The sequence below is a fragment of the Cryptosporidium muris genome, genomic scaffold (assembly GCF_000006515.1).
Source record: "Cryptosporidium muris RN66 scf_1106632353999 genomic scaffold, whole genome shotgun sequence".
Taxonomy (NCBI): Eukaryota; Apicomplexa; class Conoidasida; order Eucoccidiorida; family Cryptosporidiidae; genus Cryptosporidium; species Cryptosporidium muris.
The window spans coordinates 344,140-363,473 of record NW_002196571.1 but is presented as its reverse complement, the minus strand read 5'-3'; the positions used below and the strand labels follow the sequence as shown (position 1 = coordinate 363,473).

At 25.9% G+C, this 19,334-nt stretch overlaps 4 protein-coding genes across 4 annotated transcripts, besides 23 other annotated features; 3 read left to right on the top strand and 1 right to left on the bottom strand.

Moving 5' to 3' along the window:
• Positions 1 to 43: 43 nt before the first annotated feature.
• Positions 44 to 2,815, bottom strand: CMU_024090 (uncharacterized protein; the record flags this gene model as incomplete). The annotated part of the gene is made up of 1 exon (XM_002139717.1): positions 44 to 2,815. One exon carries the CDS (start codon positions 2,813 to 2,815, stop codon positions 44 to 46), a length of 2,772 nt encoding a protein of 923 aa, XP_002139753.1.
• A 573-nt stretch (positions 2,816 to 3,388) lies between these two features.
• Positions 3,389 to 3,412: a sequence feature (AT_rich).
• On the top strand, positions 3,411 to 3,838 carry CMU_024080 (uncharacterized protein; the record flags this gene model as incomplete). Its single annotated transcript, XM_002139716.1, has 2 exons — positions 3,411 to 3,646; positions 3,703 to 3,838. 2 exons carry the CDS (start codon positions 3,411 to 3,413, stop codon positions 3,836 to 3,838), a joined length of 372 nt encoding a protein of 123 aa, XP_002139752.1.
• A 392-nt stretch (positions 3,839 to 4,230) lies between these two features.
• CMU_024070 (DEAD/DEAH box helicase family protein) lies at positions 4,231 to 6,684 on the top strand (the record flags this gene model as incomplete). The annotated part of the gene is made up of 1 exon (XM_002139715.1): positions 4,231 to 6,684. One exon carries the CDS (start codon positions 4,231 to 4,233, stop codon positions 6,682 to 6,684), a length of 2,454 nt encoding a protein of 817 aa, XP_002139751.1.
• Positions 5,568 to 5,588: a sequence feature (AT_rich).
• Positions 6,509 to 6,529: a sequence feature (AT_rich).
• A 236-nt stretch (positions 6,685 to 6,920) lies between the features above and the next one.
• Positions 6,921 to 6,973: a sequence feature (AT_rich).
• Positions 6,974 to 7,179: 206 nt separating this feature from the next.
• Positions 7,180 to 7,219: a sequence feature (AT_rich).
• A 298-nt stretch (positions 7,220 to 7,517) lies between these two features.
• Positions 7,518 to 7,609: a sequence feature (AT_rich).
• A 234-nt stretch (positions 7,610 to 7,843) lies between these two features.
• Positions 7,844 to 7,913: a sequence feature (AT_rich).
• Positions 7,914 to 7,946: 33 nt separating this feature from the next.
• Positions 7,947 to 7,989: a sequence feature (AT_rich).
• Positions 7,990 to 8,145: 156 nt separating this feature from the next.
• Positions 8,146 to 8,227: a sequence feature (AT_rich).
• A 68-nt stretch (positions 8,228 to 8,295) lies between these two features.
• Positions 8,296 to 8,419: a sequence feature (AT_rich).
• A 42-nt stretch (positions 8,420 to 8,461) lies between these two features.
• Positions 8,462 to 8,489: a sequence feature (AT_rich).
• Positions 8,490 to 9,370: 881 nt separating this feature from the next.
• Positions 9,371 to 9,398: a sequence feature (AT_rich).
• Positions 9,399 to 9,507: 109 nt separating this feature from the next.
• Positions 9,508 to 9,593: a sequence feature (AT_rich).
• Positions 9,594 to 10,000: 407 nt separating this feature from the next.
• Positions 10,001 to 10,049: a sequence feature (AT_rich).
• A 172-nt stretch (positions 10,050 to 10,221) lies between these two features.
• Positions 10,222 to 10,261: a sequence feature (AT_rich).
• A 457-nt stretch (positions 10,262 to 10,718) lies between these two features.
• Positions 10,719 to 10,739: a sequence feature (AT_rich).
• Positions 10,740 to 11,467: 728 nt separating this feature from the next.
• Positions 11,468 to 11,498: a sequence feature (AT_rich).
• Positions 11,499 to 11,648: 150 nt separating this feature from the next.
• Positions 11,649 to 11,691: a sequence feature (AT_rich).
• Positions 11,692 to 12,146: 455 nt separating this feature from the next.
• CMU_024060 (uncharacterized protein) lies at positions 12,147 to 19,307 on the top strand (the record flags this gene model as incomplete). Its single annotated transcript, XM_002139714.1, has 1 exon — positions 12,147 to 19,307. One exon carries the CDS (start codon positions 12,147 to 12,149, stop codon positions 19,305 to 19,307), a length of 7,161 nt encoding a protein of 2,386 aa, XP_002139750.1.
• Positions 12,953 to 13,002: a sequence feature (AT_rich).
• Positions 13,055 to 13,091: a sequence feature (AT_rich).
• Positions 13,249 to 13,283: a sequence feature (AT_rich).
• Positions 15,329 to 15,361: a sequence feature (AT_rich).
• Positions 17,170 to 17,198: a sequence feature (AT_rich).
• Positions 19,308 to 19,334: the final 27 nt, after the last annotated feature.

Genomic DNA, 19,334 nt, shown 5'->3' with positions numbered 1-19,334 from the left:
GCGCATGTTTAGGACGAATCCCCAAAATATTATATTGTATTTATCACTGTAACTTTGAAGGTACTCTTGATTTTCTTTCAACTCTAGCCATAGGAGTTCTATCAATCAATAGATCTTCATTAGAACTATTTGCACTTGCTGAACTTATTGGGAGTTTATTATAACTAGTATATTGTTTGTAAGGTATATTTGAGGAATAACCTTGTTGACTATTTATGTAGATATTAGCTTCATTATTTTCATTATTGCTACCATTAAAATTAGAATTGGCTTCTACTAAACAAGGGACTATACTAGGAGCTGAATAATGTTCTTGTAATAGCTTTCTACTTTTATTCTCTATATTTATTGAAGCATTACTAAATAAATCATCCTGTTTTAGTCTAATGGGAGATGATGTAGCTGTTGGAAGTGGATAAACTGATGAATTGATTTTAAAATTCTCATTTCTATAAGAGGTAGATATTTGCCCATCCACTTTTGAAGTATAATTATTCATATATGTAGAATTTGCAGTTTTAGGTGTTGATAATAATCCACTTTTAATTTTATCTTTAGTATATTTATTTAAAGAGAGCATTTTCATTGCAAGAATATATCGTTTTTTCACAATATCAATCATATCATCAATAGAATGATATTTCACAATACTATTAGTTTTTCCATTCATATCAACTATATAATGATAATACACAACACAGATATCTTTGATAGTTTCTATTGAATCAATTTGATAATCTGCTATTGATTTCTGAATTATATTCCAAACTTCTTTGACTACATAAGGTATATAAGAATAAATCTCATCTATATCGTTTTTGTATTCACTAAGTATACTATTTGAGTTAATACGTTTCTTATATTGTCCCTTAAAATCTTCATACATTATACGATATATACGATGATATAATTTTATTAGTTTTTGGATTTTCTCTTGAATTTCATCTACAGATATACCAGAATCTAATTTGGTACTACTATCTTCTGCATTCATAATTTCATGACTTAAAATACAATCTAAAGCAAAAGTTAACATAAATTGATCCATTGTTTTAATAATTATTAAGTTTCCAAAAGATTTCACTTCATTTGGATCCATTACAAACATTTCATTATGCTTCTTTATAATTGTTTCAGTAATATTCATATCTGTAGTTATATTCTCATAAACTAATTGTTCTAAAAATGTAAAAGAAATTGTTATTTGCTTAGCTTGAATTTTATTTAAACTAGACTTCTGATCCTTATTAGCTGCAGAAATTTCAGATGATAAATTTGCAACTCCATCTTTAATTTTTGAATCTTTATTATCTATTAATTCTTGTTGATCCTTCATTACTTGTAAATTTGAATATTTAAATACATCAATAGACATTGGATAATGATCATTAGAATATGTAGAATGAATATTTGGCATCAATGTATGTTGTAAACTAGTTAGATTCATTTCATTTAATTCAGAATTCTCCATTACAGGTTCAAGAACTTCATGTCTATATCCTCTTGGACTTATATCACTATTTAGTGATGTTTTTACAACTTTTTTCTCCCTATAAATTCGAGATGTATTAACATTTGATTGCACTGGTAATACCTTAGGTATCATTGAAATTAAAGATTGGCCCATAGATTGTACAGATTTCCCAAGTGTCTGCCCTATAGGTTGTAGAGATCGTCCAATATTTTGTAAAGATTGTCCCAAAGTTTGTAATGGTTGCATATTCTTAATATTTTGCACTGGATGCATCATCTGTGTATGCCTTCTATCTTGAACATTCACATTATGTATTTGTCCCATAGGCCTTACTTGATATACATTTTGTGATATTACTGGGGAAATCATAGATACAGGAATTCCAGATACAGGAACTGGAGATCCTAAAGATATCCCTGAAGGTGTTGATATAGAATAATTTAATCTATTTTGATATATTACTGGATGGGGAACATAAGATCCTGAAAATCTTACAGGGGTATTTTCAGGATTTACTGGAAAAATTGGGACAGGTGGTATTACAGGAATATATGAAACCTGGTTATTATTAATTCCACTATATAGAGGATTAGCTACTGATGATATTGTTTTGGTTAAAGATTCATTTAATATATTATTATTTACTTCTTTACTCTTAATATTACCATCATCACAAAATGTAGATGATCTATGAGTATTCATAGATATCTCTACATTCGGCTTCTCAATATTTATATTTGATATATTCTCTTCATTCCTATTATATATACATTTCTTCTTCTTACCTTCAAATGATACTCGTAATAATTGGGATGTTCCTCTTAGTCTCCTTGTTTCTACCAATTTTTTTAGACTACTAAATTTTATTTTTTGATTATCTGATAAAGGATATGGTACTAGCTTCTCTCTATTTTCTGCTGGATATTGAATATCAGTCATTAAATTATACCAATCATTAGAATCCCAGTAACCTTTAGAATTATTATCATAGTACAAATATATTAGTTGAAGTCTAAGCATCCCTGCTGGACTACTTGTAGAATGAGGTGTTGAATTATCCATTAAAGCAGCTAAACACATAAATTGTGATCCATTTATATAATCTCCTCCACTCATAATGGAGCATAAATCCCCCCTTTCTGTCAAAGACTTTATACCCCCACGAATTGTGTAGCAACTCTTACCTATATCCAACAAAAGATCTATTAAATGTTTTCTATCTAGACCTTCATTTATACCTGCATATTTACGAAAACACTTCATTACTCTTTCAAATTTATCACTAGGCCACTGTAATTCAGCCCATAGGGAATTATATTCATCATCTTTTATATCCAACATTCCTTAAAATGCTGCACTACAAGCTTTAATTTGTTTTATTTTAATTTCTTTCCTCCTCTAACTTCTCAAATTTTCTTAAGTATTTTTAAAAGAAGAGAAAAAAAAAGGAAATAAGGAAAAAACCCCACATACGCATCATCTACATTTATTCCGTCAAGTGGACAATCGTATTAAAGTAATAATAACATTCTAGACGACTATTTAGGCCATACAAAATCCTGACAGGCTTAGAATGAAGTTTAACATCTGTATATATTACTAAAACAGATGAATTACTAAGTATCTAATTTTTTAAAAAAATCTATACTAATTCTATATTAGACATATACACTTTATACTAGTAATAGTTGTTTCCATTTTCCTAAAAATTTAGGTAATCGAAATTCCAATATAAAGTTATATCAAATAAGGTGTAAAAGCTCTAGCTAATTACAATTCAATGTTATAAATCTGTAAGTATTTTGTAAAGGTGGGGAGGAATTGTCACTTTTTTATTAGTTATATCTAAGCGCCGTGTACCCTATTTTTTCTTTTTTTTTTTTTACTTTTTAAAGGCCAGGAAGAGTTTGACTGATTTATTTTATTAATATTTAAAATGAGTGAGCGAAATAAGAGTGTCCTTGGTAGATATACAAATGCAGATATCTTTGAGAAACTCTTTGGGATTGACCAGAGGTTTATTTTAAAGGCTTTAAATATTACATGTCTATTTCTATCTATAGTATCATTGATAATGACTATAATAGCCTATAAATATGAGCAATTTCTTCATGTGAAGCTATTAGCTATACTTACGATCCTTCTATCTGTATTTTCAGTATGTGTCATGATGTAAGTTTACCGATGAGTACTTTTTAGTCCTGATGACTTGATCTGTTCTCTTTTAGTTTCATACCAGAATTTGAGAGATGTCTAGGAGAGTCTGGGGGTGTGGGCGTACCTCCTAGGGGTACTAATGATGTGACTGGGAGTAATCCTAGCTGTGCATCGTCAGATCTACTGACTAGGAGGAAGGTTCAGTAGCTTGTGGTTTGGTTCCTAGTGGTGTACTGTTACGTTTGACTAGTTTGGTTAATAAATTAGCGATATGTTGACTTATTGTTGGCAGCTACTCAATAAGTAGCCGCCGCTGACAGAAATTTTGCCGTTGGATCCGGTATAATACCAGTCCATAACCCTTCACAGACGGCGGAGTGCAGTGCCCTGCTCAGGATTACGACAGGGCCATTCATGAGCGACCCCGAACGCCGGCCAGGTAAGTTTAGGGGGGGATTGTACTGTATGACTATACAGTAAATTTACACAACAATATGATGGTTATGTTATTTTACCGCCTTAACTTTTGTTTTAGGGAATATAACTTTTAGAATTAAATTTCCAAGTGGGTAGTGATTTTAATATATGATAAATCTAAAATGAAGAGGAAGAATATTAGTGACGATATAGAATTAAGACAAGGAGGGAAAGAATTCACTAATAACTTAAAGTGGAAGGAAGTTGTAATAGACCCTAGATTAATATCAAATTTGACCATCCATGGTGTTAGCTTTATAGAAGAGCTTATTAATCCAGAAGATATAAATATATATAATCCAGTAGGTGAAGACAAATGTTTTAGTGAAGGAGAAAGGAAAAAAAAAGTAAAGAAAGGTACTATTAAGAAGCAATGCAGTAAATCTATTAAGGATTTTATGATAAATGTTAAAGATAAGATTTTACATCCTGATGAATATTGGGAGGAATATGGCTACTTGAGAGAATCTTTAAAAAATTGGGTAGATATTATTGAAAGACATACTTTTAATTTTAATAATGTTAAGGAGAATGAATGTTTATCAGATGATTTAAGAACTCCAAATATAGTTATACATCCAAGTATATTGAAAGGTATTGAGAAATTGGGATTTTTTAGTCCTACAAAAGTTCAAGAGATGTGTTTAATACCAGCAATACGTGATAGAAAGGATATAATAGCTACAGCTGAAACAGGTTCTGGAAAAACACTTGCATATGGTATTCCTATCCTTGTGAATATCATGTTTACTGAACAAAGACGAAGAGAAAAATTAGAGACAAAGTCTTTAAAATTTAATAGTTTAGAAGATAAATATATAAATAATTCAATAGATGATACTGATTATTTTGAGAAGATTTTAGATTCTAATGATAATGAAAATAATGAAGAAGTAGATGATACATTAGTGACATTGAAAGAGTTAGGTTTCAAAATAACAGAAATTTCAGGAGATATTGAACTAGATAAAAATGAATTTTATGAAATAGATAAACCATTACAAGCTTTAATTATTCTTCCAAGTAGAGAGCTAGCTTTACAGGTTAGAGATCATTTGCGTGCTGTAGGACACTTTACAGGATTAGGGATTCATGCATTTGTTGGTGGATTTTCTATAGAGAAACAAGAGCGTTTAATAATTCAGAATAAGGTTCAGATAGCAGTTGGTACACCTGGGCGTTTAGCAGATTTGATACTTAATAATTATAAAATAGAAGATATTGGAAAAAGTGAATTGGAAAGGAAAATGAACAAGATTTTATCTATAGAATATTTAAGGTTTTTAGTTTTGGATGAGGCAGATAGGTTAGTTGAACAAGGTCATTATAAAGAATTAAAATTAATTCTCGATAATATATATGAAGAGAATGGTCAGAAAAAGAAATTTAGAAAACCTATTCAGACATATATTTTTTCAGCTACATTAAATTTACCTGATAAATTACATCCAAGATTTTCTTTAAAAAAAAATAATAATAAGCATACAAAAGATGGAAAGAATAATGATCAGATAAACTCTGATTTAATTGGAAATACAGGTAAAGCAATGCAAAGTATTTTGCAATATATTAAACTTCAAAATGATAAGGTATTTGTAGTAGACCTATCAAGATTTAAAATAAGTTATAATAAAGATGAGAATATCGATGAAAATCATAAATATGTTCAATCTACAAGTGCTATTCATATTCCAAAAGGTTTAATGATTTACATGATTCGTTGTGATGAATTAGATCGTGAAATGAGGTTAGTTATGTATTTACTTGCTTATTTTACCCCCAAATGGAACTATAAATTAAAAGATGAGAAGGAAAGTAATTGTACTAATTGTGCAATATGTAATAAGGGCAAGATTTTATTATTTGTAAATTCAATTTCTTATGTATATAGATTATTACCACTTCTTCCACTAGTTTTATTAGGAAATGATATTCATTTGAAAAAGTTTACAGGTAATTTTAAAAGACCAAAGTGCAATTATAATTGCAAAGATAGTCTAAAGATATTGGGTATTCATGGAAATATCTCTCAAAAACAACGTGTTAAAACATTGGAACAATTTAGATATAGCAATTCAGCAATTTTGATATGTACTGATGTACTAGCTCGTGGATTAGATATCCCTGATGTTGAAGTTGTAATCCATTTACAACCTCCTAGGAATGCATCACTAATGATCCATAGAAGTGGTAGAACAGCAAGAGCTACTAAAACAGGTGAATGTGTTTTATTTTGTACTCCTAAGGATGTACCCCTTTATACAAAATATTTACGTGCAATTTCACAATCATATGAATCAATTGCTGCCCCATATCAGATCTCAAATATAACTTCTTTTCATATTTCTCATATACAAAATAGACTTGCTTTAGCTATAGAAATTGAAAATTTGGGTCACCTTTTTTTTAAAAAAAAAAAAAGTATGAATTGGATGATTGAAATGGCTAAGGAAGCTGATCTTGAACTTTCAGATGAGGAAGATTGTAGAAAGGAATTGAATCAGCTAGTAAATACTCAAGAAATTAAACAAAAGTATAAGCAATTAATAGGATTAATCCACTCTTTTGAAATTTAGGTCTTTAATTATAAATTTTAACTATATCACAAAACTGTAATTGACAAATTAATATTAAAGCTCCTATATAAATATATTCTGAATATTATGTAAAACTTTTATCTAAATAATATAGGGAATATTCCCAAACTCTTTGATTCTTGAGAATTAATTATTAGTATAAAAATTCTTGAATTAAATCTCTTATTATTTAAATGATTATGCAGATTTTTAAAATCCCCCAAAATATGAGTTACTTTATTTCAAATTTATATATTAAATTTTATCAACAATATTAACTATATTAATACTACTTATAGGGTTTTTCTGAAGAGTGGAAGCTAAAAAGCTTTTTATTGATTATCAGTTGGGTATATTTGTTTATAAAAACTCAAATTTAGATATAGAATATTTGAGTTCTATAACTACTACCAATATATTTGATTTTTTGTAAGTAAATAATGAATAACTTATAAAATGTCTTTTGTTATTGTACTAAATAGGTACTCAATTATCTTTTTTTTTTTTTTTAATTCTAGTTATAAATTTTATATTACTTCAACAAATAAAAAGAAAACTAGTAAAGACATTTAATCCTTAACATTAAATCATTCAATTTAAGTAGTAAATTTTTTAATATAAGATTCTCCAAAATTTTTAAATACTTCAAATTCACTTTATTAAATCTATTTATATTTCCACTACACTTTTATTTAAAAATGCCTACTATAACGATTTATTAATTCACTGACCATTTAAAATTTGATATTCATAAATACACTAAGTCAAATAAGACAGTATTTTTTTCAGATATATTTAATAGATTTTGGGAATTTATTGATACATAAAGCTAGATATATTTATCATTATAAATATTTAACTTTTTGAAAATCAAATTATAAAGATATTTATTTGTTAAATATAAATTAAATATAAAATTAAAAAACTTAAATGAATATGTTCAATCCTGAATTGTATATACAAATAGCAAACATTAAATTAAAATGATCGAAAATCATCACACTTTATATAAATCTAACATAAAATTATTTATCTTAAAGAGACTAAATTTCTTTAAACTAGCTTTCATTACAAACCATTAATATTTCTCTTATATTTAAGCTTTAATTACTAACCACAAAATAATCTAGTATATATAAGGTTAAAAATTTTAAGCTACTATAATTCTTTTATATTAAATTACTAATTTTCTACAAATAAAACATATATTTATACTTTATAGTATATTTGATTACTAAGGAATATCACCCTATTCATCTTTCTAAAAAAAAAAAAAGAAAAAAAATTTATAACATATTTTTAATTCCATCCTTTTCAAAAATGACTAGAAAAATAAGTTTTCATTATTTTCTTACTATTTTACTATCAAAAATGATCCTAAATTCTTCATATTTTTAATACATTAACTTCTTGGAAAAGTAATGTGTTAAAGTTTCAAATTACTTCCAAATATAGAATGTCAAAAAATATTATTTGTAGTATATATTAATTAGTATATGATTCTACATATATATATATTTAATTATTAATATATTCATAAATTGAATAATCATACTTTAAGCCTATTTTAACTTGACATTTGACCTACAATGTCAAGAGTATAAAGAAATCTATATAATAATAATAAAACATATAATTATACAATAATATACAAGTATTTAAGAGTAATATTAGAAGTTTTAAAAGATAAACTGATATTAAAAATATATAGAAATAAAATAAAACTATAATTAAACTTATCTCAATAATATTAAAAGACTTAACTATTTATTCTGGGTATAATTATAATATTATACTTTTAAAATCCCGTTATACCTAAAAGAAAATGTCTATTAATTATTAAGAACATAGAATAAAATTACTTTATAACTTATATTCTCTAAATAGATGTGTGAATACTTAAATTTCTTCAGTACTACAGAAATTTTATTTTTGTATAACTGTCAGTATATAGTATAATATACTTACTATTAAGTAATATTTGTTCCTAAACTATTAAATCCAAATAATACCATTATATAATTGTGACAATTGTTAAATTTCCCACTATAGCATATTATGATACAATAATCCGTAATTTCCGTAGTAATAATGAAATAAAAATGTATTCACGTATTTGGAGTAAAATATTTAATAATAAATGTTAACCTGCACTTTTAAAATTACAAATTCCTATTTATTATAAAACAGATACTCCAGATAACTATCTATCTTGTTAAAAATTATCTAAAAAATCATGGATTAAAAATTATTGATCATTTTAATTTTAGAAGTTTATGATTGGGATACTCTATTTATAGATATACAGAACTAATTAAATTTCCAGTTTTCTAATCTAAAATAGGATATATAAACTAACCTTAGTTATTGTATGTGTTGGATTAGATATTATCAATAGATATATTATATTGTCAAATACCTAGTTTATCTTCTTGAAAAGCTTTTAGTAATGCAAAATAAGCATTATTTTCAAGAAACTTTCAAAATTTTATTGAATCAAGTGAAAGTAGTTATAAGTCGTATATTAGATATATTACAACTTATTATATGTTCTCTACTAAATCAGAATATATCAGAGAAGCTATAAATCTTCACTTAGATTTTTTTAAAGATCGAACATTGAAAAGGTTATATTGATAAATACATAATATTAATAATGAAGTTCCTATTTATAATCAAGATTTAGAATAAATAATTAATCATTTTTTTAAAAAGTCTAATGGAGATTATGTATCTAATCAATTTTCTTGAAATAATAATTAAATACTAAGGTTGATATTAAAAACCATAGGAATTAATATAAGAAACTCAATTTTTTCAATCATTATTATAGTTTTAATTTAGTAAAAATATTAATTATAAGTTCACATTTTTTTTTATATGTTAGAATATTTATTTATAATATATATGATGGCAGTATTTTGAATATGAATATCATACATCTTAAATTATAAGCTGTATTTACGAATATTAGATCAATACATTTCTTGAAGACATTTCGAGAATTTCTTCTGAATCTAATAATGAATTCTTAAATTTTAATTACCCAATATACTTAGATTAGGGAAGAGAATATTCAACATATGGTTTATTCATATATTTGATATGTATTTAACTTCATATCTAATGGATCTTTGATTAATATATAACAAAATAACCAATTAATAAATTATTTAAGTCAATATAGATCCAGAGGATTTTGATTTTAAAATACTCCAGATCTGAATATATTTAACTGATACAAGTTTAATTTAAATAAGGTAATTAAATGTCTTTTTTTTGTAATAACTATTTATTTGAGATCTAATTCAGAAAGATATTATTAAAAATATCAACAATATATTTAGATATTTTTAATTATATATGTGAACAAATGAAGAAAACCACGAATCTGAACAATTATGTGGGACATTATAAACGGCACTTACAGAACTTGAAAATTATAAAATTGCAATATCAGATATATTAAGCTCTGATGACTTTTTTTTTATGATTTCTTTATTAGGGAAAAATCATATAATATTTTGATGCATAAACAAATTATATAATATTTTATATAGTTTGTAAATATATTAAAGAGTTTTAGTCAAGTTATATTTTGGAATGAATATGAGTTTGTTACTTGAGTAAGTAATAAAGTATCCCAAAAATAATGAATTTGTTCCAAGGTTTGATTATATTACAGGTAGTATTGAACTTCCACTTAACAAATCAATGAAAATTCCAATATTTATTAATATACCTTGAGTTATTCTAAATATGAATAATAAAAGAGATGAAAAACTTTATATTACAAAAAATAACATAGTGATTTTTTTAATATAAAATTTCATAGATTGCTAAATAAAAAATTAATATCAAATTGTAATTTGAACATAGTACATCGAACTAGATCTGGTATAAAAAACTATTTTCAATATTACATATTAAAGAGTATATTGTAAAGGTAATGATAGAGTCCATGTATTTTATAAAGATAATTCATATTATTTTGAGCTTTAGGCCTTTATTAATTCCTGGTTAATTCCAAATTGTTTTAAAAAATATATTTTAATGGTTATTTTTATGATATTTGATATAATGCTACAATTATCATTAAATATTTTACAATGTTGGATTGATTAGTATAAATTCCAATATTGTTTTATTACTGGATTTAAATGATTTTATATCTCTTGAAAAAATATAATTGAAGTTAATAGGTTCTTGTCAAAAGATGATCATACTAATTAAAAAGTTTTTAAAAGCACAGCTGATCTATATACATAGATTTTTCAATAGAGCAAAGCAAGATACTACTCCAAAATGTTGTACCAAATAAAGGATTTCACTCTTAATACTTATTTATTTGAAAGTTTGATATATTGTAAATAATAGTGATAAAATTTCCTTTACTTTTTACAATTTTGTATAACTCAAACTATTAAATATGAAGAATTTATAAATTAGTATAAATATCTTATTACTAACTTATAATATCCAAGAAGTGTTAATGATAAATATACCTTCAAAAGAAGTTCAGATTTTGCTTATTAGTTTATTACAAACTATTTTTATAGTCAATGAAACTTTTAATTTAGGTTAATCACAATACACTAATTAATAATATTCAGTATCTTGTTTTTGAATACGATATTTGCAACTTATCATCATATTATTTAACAACACTTTTACAGTTCTTTATATTTCAAACTCCCAACTATAAAGGTAATATTGCATTTCTACATATCCAAACAAATCCTGGTAATAAGAATTTATCTTAAATTACTTGTCAATTCACTTCATAATAAATTGAAAAAAAAATTATAAATATTGTGACATTTGCTGTCTTAAGTATCAGCTTATATATATCAATATATTCATCAATGTTCATACTGTCATCGAGTTAATAAATTTTATAAGACATTATTGGCAACTCAGTATTAGAATATTTGGACAAATTTGTTAGTATTAATCCTTTTAACTATATATTACTTATTTAAGTTTAAATAGATAATATTTAAATTACAACATGCAAATAATATTCAAGACCTAAAAGTAATAATTAGAAGACTAAATTTTGACTAATATCATCTACTTTTTAAAACTATTAACAAGATTAGTTTCATCTTTGATAAGAACTTCCTTGATACAGCTAATATCTACAGTTATTTATTTTTTACCAGAATTAGGTCCTAGCTTGAATCTACTATAATAAAATACTCTCAATGTACTATGTGAATTTAGAATATAACTAAAAGAAGTTCGTGATATGTTTCTGTTATTTCAAATTATAATTATTATAATGTTAGAATTTCATTGTATTTAATGATATCTTGTATATATTTCCGTATTTTTATTTCAGAAAATCCTTTAGTTTTAATGTAAAGTTATGTTGATTCTGAAAAGCGCTTGTTATCAGTCCTTTTTATTTGTGTAAAATTCTGCAAATTAATAAAAAAGAAGTCAATATGTTGTCTTAAATGGAAGACTTGTACAAAGATCATATTTCATCACTATATCTTATTTGCCCAACTATCCCTCCTCGTTTATTATATCCTGATCAATGGTGGGAAGTTATTCAAAGACTTTGTGGATTGTGTCACACAATACCCTACATACCAATTGAAATTCAAAATTCAACTCTAAATCAACTAGAATACTTATTACTGCAGTTTATGCAATCAAATCCTTCAATTTTAGCAATTAGATGGATTATGAATACTTACACGCTAATACATAAGTACAATCTTATGTCAATTGGACAACTTACAATTGAAATGATGAATTTATTATTTAAATATACTGAAACTGACTCATCAACTGTAGGAATGGGTATTAACAAAGCATATAACTTATATGATTCTGATACATCATATCTCTTAGATATATCTAGTACACAATCTGAACCTTTGTTGCCAAGTAATATCGTAATTGTGCTTTATATTTTGCAATATCTCTTTCATATGGAATTACCTGAAACACGCTCTTGCATACCTGGATTTATTAAGTGTCTACCTTGTTTAATTTGTCATGTGGATCAAAGTCTCAGAGATGCAACTTACGAATGCCTGACAACTGTTATATCTGTTGGAATACCAGGATTTTCCTTAGCTGATTCAATTCTTAGTTTAACAATTGAGAATTTAGAAAAATTGGTGGAATATGATGATATTACAAATATGGAGAGGAATTTAGAATGTTTTTTACAGATTTTATGGCAATACCCAAAACTTGCTGAGCAAAGGCAATTAGAAATTCTACAATGTGTCATCGACATTTGCTGTACAATATATAATGATAATATATATCTAATAAATTATATGAATATTATTAAATCTACAATTGAGTTATGTGCATCTTGTACAGTTCTGGCTAATTCTCCAGATTCAAATAAAGATATTATATATTCTATAAATTTATTAATTGAAATTTGTAACAATTCTGTATTTATTTCTGGTTATGGATCATTACCCGTATCAGGTGAATGCTTTAGGATAGTATTTACTGGATCTGTATGTCGTATTTTAGAAATTTATTTGGAAAAATTTAATGTTAGTTATAATGATTTATTTAAAGTTTGGGATATATTTATATTATTAATTCAGAAATATTATATACAAAAACATATTACCCAAAATATCAATTGGTTATCAAACTGTCATTGGGTATATCTTCATACCTATATAATGAAGAAATTACTAAAATGTGTAATATACTCACTAATTATCTCAATAAAGAAGCAAGATTCTCATAAAAGTAATGTTGATCCATATTTATGGAATAAAGGACAAATTTTTGAGTATATTCAGGGTTTATTACAACCTCTAATAAATATTTGTCCAAGAATAGCTATAGAATGCATTGAATCCTTAGTTATGGATGATGTTCTTTTTTGGACTGCTGATAATGAAGTTTTATTAGTGTTAATTAAATGGATTATTCGAATTACATCAATTGAGAATTCTGAAACATCAGTAACCACTTTGATAGTTGGAAGAAATATTGGTATTTTAATTTCAAATGCGAAACCAATAAACTTTTGGACTGAATTTATTTTTGAAAAGATATTGCAAATACACACACTTCGAAACTCTAAATTTTCATTTGATGAAGTGAAAGAAATATTCCTTCATGACACACTGATTCTGATGGGCATTTTGAATAATACAAAATGTTATATGCTTTGCCTTAATATTATTTCATATTTAGAAAGAATTATTGAGGATCTGACTTCTAAGAAGCTTTGTACAGATACTGATGCTTTAGAGTATTATAGAATAGATGAGATAGTGATTTGGATTAATGTTTTTACTTTGCTTGATATTTGCCTATCAAATATCTTTAAATTTTTTGAAGAAGGGATGATTGAGGAAGAAATAAGATATTCTGTCATGGATAACATTACAAACTCTTTTAGTTTGAAAACTCATATACTAAGTGTTATGCCAATATTGCAAGAAATATTTTCATCTGGAGCTATTGAAGTACTGAAAACTAGTATTCAATCACTAAATGAGTCAACCTTAACATTAAAAAATAGAAAATTTGATGATTATAACTCTTGGTTTAATGAAGAGAATGATGAAAATCCAACACTAATTTTGTTTTTAAGTATCAAGAATACTCTTTGTTCAATTTCATTTTCATTAAGTTATTTAATGTCATTAAGGAAATTTACTGAGTTTCTTTTATTGCAAAGACTCTGTAATGATAATGATGTATTGGGCACTGATATAAATAAGCTCAAAAATATTTTAATTGAATATTCTTCATTAGTCTTTAAAGAAATATTACCTCTCATTCCACTATCATGGAGTCTAAGATTTCCAAATTTTGATTCAAATTCATTTGAAGTACCTTTTTTCCAATCACAGGAGCACTTCCTTTTTCCATATATCGGGCAACAAAACTGTATATCACATAATATTCATATTTCAACTTTAATAGCAAACATGAAGATGTTGGTATATTCTCAAGTTTATGAATATATGCAGAGCCAGAAAAAAGATCAAGATAAATTAGTATTAAATTTAATTAAATCACCTCTAGTTATAGAAAATTTAATGCAAGATTTAATTCATAGTTCAATAGCACATATAGAACTAGAAGTTCCTCATAGCATGCTTCCTGGAATAAAAAAGTCTGATCTTGAAAATTTGGAATTCAATTTTATTGGGGAAATGTTCTACTTTTCCGATAGATATTTTGAATGGTCTGAGATCAGTTTGGAAATATTAAATCTACGAATGGTTGAATGTATGAAAAAAGAATTCGAAAATAGTAATATACTTAAAAGAGAACATAAGGATATAGAAATTAAATGGCGTTATAAAGCTTCCAAATTGCTTTCATATATTATTTTATATAAGGCTGAAAATAAACTTATAGATGAAGCTCTTGAAATAAATAAATTACTGACAAAAAATCTGTTTAAAAAAACTATCTCTCACCATGTTTACTGGAATCAAATACTACTTGAATCTGAATATTCAAATTTATCATCAAAGTTAAAACTATTTTCTATATTTGAGGATACTGATGATGTATCTATATCATTGTTCTTAATAGCTGCAAAAAAGTGTACTGATCCAGTAAAAGATATTTCCATTTTACCTATTTTATCTATTCTATGGGTCTATAGAAATATTATTGAAGAATTTACTATAATAAATATAAATGATAAAATTAATTATATCCCTTTGATATTTCAAATGTTCACTTACTTGCTTAGATACCTCTTTGGTTTAAAGGATAAAGATAAAGATGAAGAAGTAGCTACATCAAATAAATTCAAACCTCCAAGAATTAAATCTTGTTTTATTAGATACCTTTGTATTCACCTGATATGTAAATTAGTTGAGCTTTTGAAAAGATCTAATGGAAAGTATACATGTATTAATGTTCAGTCAAAATTAAATAATCTTATAGCTTGGTCCAATTGTGTTACTTTACAAATGAACAAGTCAATTGATGAAAGCGAGACATTGTTAGATATTTATCTTTTATTTGGGCTTCTGAAATCCAAAGTATCCTATGATCATGAATTATACCATCTTTCAAATGTATTTTTGAAGGACCACTTTACACGTGTGGTGTCTGATAAGCATCGTGCAATATTACTATGTACAATGGGTAACATTCCTATTTCTAACAATTCAGTCTTTGAAAAATTTTTAGCTTTGCCTACTTTGGAAGAAAATAACTTGGAATTTTCATCTTATGTAAAATTAGACAAGGAATTTTTAAACTTGCTTGGTGAGTACCTTTGTATTAGCCACAACACTAGCATGAGAAATTCTGGAGTAGCTATACATGTATTTAAAAATATCTCAATATTTTTAGAAAACCAACTTAAAACAATGTTATTTGATTCATATCTTGATATGAATTTTTATTATTGCAACTTGATTATTTGCTCAAGTTTGTCAATAATATTTCTATCAAGAATTCATGAAATAATCCAGATTGGTGACTTAAACTACTTTTATATACCTACAAGTTGTCTTTGGATATATTCAAAAAAGGTTAGAAGCCTAATAATTCAATTATGGAGATTTTATCTTCACTATGGTAAAAGTGTATTTTTCTATACATTTAAACTAGAGCAACATAGCTCATTTGGAATATCCAATCTAGTCTGCAAGCTTCCATCGTTTGTTCTTCTGTCATTTATTATTTTAAATAGCTTTTACTTTATGAATAGTTTGGAGATATTATTGGATTTTTCAGAAGGGGAACTTTGCATATTATATAACTGCACACCGGATATGATCTATGCTATTATAAACTGGCTTATAAAGTCCAAAATTAAATCTGAAGAAAGTTTGGTTGTACTCAAATCGTGCATTAAATTGCTAGATAATAAATTTTGCGGAAGTTTAATTGATAATCTAATAAGTATTATGCTAATAGATTGCAATTTTATATCCAAGCAAAATACAGATGCAGTGTCTAATCTATACATGGGGCCTAGAAACTTTACATTATTTGAAAAACTTTTAAATATAAACTCAAATAGTTGCAATTTTATTTTTCCAATATATATTCAATTTATGAGTTTTAATATGAAAATTAATACTTTCATTAGTTGTAAAGGCCTCAAAGAATATATATTTAGCCAAATACTAACAGTATTATATGAAGGCCTAAGTAATTTACAGACTTCTGAAAAAAGTAAGAACAAGAAACTTCATATTCTTAAAGTTATCCCAGATAATGAGAAATTCGATCTATATTATAGCGAAGATCTCAATCTATTAACTTTTTCAAGGCTCTCCTACTTTATAAACAATTACAAGCCCTACAAAAAATCAATGTATGATATATGTCCACTTACTAAAGTACTCAAAAACTATTATAAGATATTTGGATATATATATCATTACTTAAATTCTCACAATATACAAAGTATAATTATGGATAGTTTAATTAATGAGATTTGTGTTGATCAGCATGATCAGAAATATATAATACAGAATTCTCAATGGCTCAAATACAAGAGAGTAATATTTAATACAATATTAAAAATATTTCCATATCAAGATAATAAAACTAAGGAATTAGTGTTTCTCACGCTACTAAGCAGTATCCAAAATGTTACAAATTTGACTGATCAATACAAAAACTTATTTCATGTATACTTTCTCATATATGGAACTCAACTATTTATTGATTTGATAAAAATTGAACTTTTATCTAGTGATATATATACTTCAATAATATTTTGCAATACAGAATATTTACTTAATCAAATCTTCACTTTTTTCTCACTTTTAATAAAATTCTTTAAGAGTTTCTTGGTTAATCACTTGGGTTATCGCTTTGCAGAATTAAAACTTAAAATAACCAAATGTATATGTAAGTATGGAACACTAATTGGGTTACTCAAGACGAAATTAAAAGTTAATGAAGTTGATTTATTTAGGGAAATTGATAAAGAATTTTTTAATGAAAGTATTTTGGATTTATGTATAGGGAATTTGATATGGAATTACTCAAATGTAAGCAGCTACAAATCGTCATTGGCAAAGGACCAAATCTTATATAGCATGTACCTTGATAATTTGAGATTTATACCCTCTATTATATTTGTTTGGTTGAATTGTAATTTTTCTAATTGTTGGATCCAGAAATTACACAAATTAATTATACTTTGCAACGATATATTGTATGCATGCAATCCAAATAGTCACTTGTTCGCATACATGCATATATTTTGCATGGAATCATTGGAAATGGTTAGTATACTAAAGAATCAGAATTTTAGTATTTTAAAAAATAAGATTATACAAAATTCTGAAATAATACAGTTTCAAAAGCATTTGAACTCAATATGGTTATCAGTAGTTCACTTAGCTACTCAACTTCTGTGTTGTAATTTTAATGTACAAATTCTAACTAGTTTAAGAGAAGTGACTATGTATCAAAGGCTCTATAAATATATAATGGAAGCTTTGTATACTCAAATAAATGAGAATATTGAACTAGACAATAATACTGAAGAAATCATTTTGCACTTTTTTAAGCTAACAACAGAAACATATTTAAGAATGCACACAAGCCCATATATAGTACCTACAAGTAATAAAACCACTTTAAACATTGAAGATGACTTTCTGAAATTATGGAGAACTATTATTAATTGTTTTTGCACAATTCCTTGCTGCTTTGAATCTTGTTTTAGTATTTTTGATGAGCTTCATAAATTGTCAATAAATGCCATTATACCTATAAATAAATATGATGAGTTTTTATATAGGCATATAAAGCTAGTAATAAACTTATATATGGAGACACTGCAAGTTGTGTTGGGATATTATAATATTTCAGATACCAAAGATACCTATAGTTCTTGCTGTATAAAAGACCGAAAAGTAGCACCAAATATAATAAATAAGTTTTTGAAAACTATTTTTCAATCCATAAAAGTTATGCTTTTTGCTCCATTATATGTTGATAAAAGATATGACAAGATATTGAAAGAATTTATGAGTTCTAAAGATTTAGTGTTTCCAAATTTTGAAATCCTCATGAATTACCAATACTTGCTGCAAAAGGAGATTTTAATACTTTTAAATTGCTTATCAGCGAATGAAAAGTGTTTTATATACCTTATAGATTATATCATTCCATTTTTAATACCAATTGGTTTTTGTTATGGCATTGAATCTCCTACCAACAGTAAGCTAGTTATCTATCCAAATATTGAATTAGTATGGGAAATAGTAGATAATCTATTTTCTACTTATGAGCATTATCAAGAAAAAGATCAACAAAGTTACTCAGATAGCTTTATATTACTAACTCAATACTTATTAAAATTGTCAAATATGTGTATTAAGAACGAAATAAGTCCTGTAATTATACCCTCCGCAATATCTTTATTATGGTTTCAATTGCAACATAAATCAAAAAGAAATGAAATCAGTGAATTGCTTGGGAATATGGGAATTGATGCAACTATTGAACAGTTGTGGCCAAAATCTGGTACACTATGTTTCCCAAATCATGACCAGCTTTCAATTCTTGAGTTATGCAATTCAATTTCAATAATTCAAACAGTAGAGGTAATGAAGACTAGATTGGATAGAATTATAGAAAAATACAGCAAATTTTTTTTATTGCAATCTTCATTAGTTTAATGATAAATTCAGAATTTTCGAACTAAA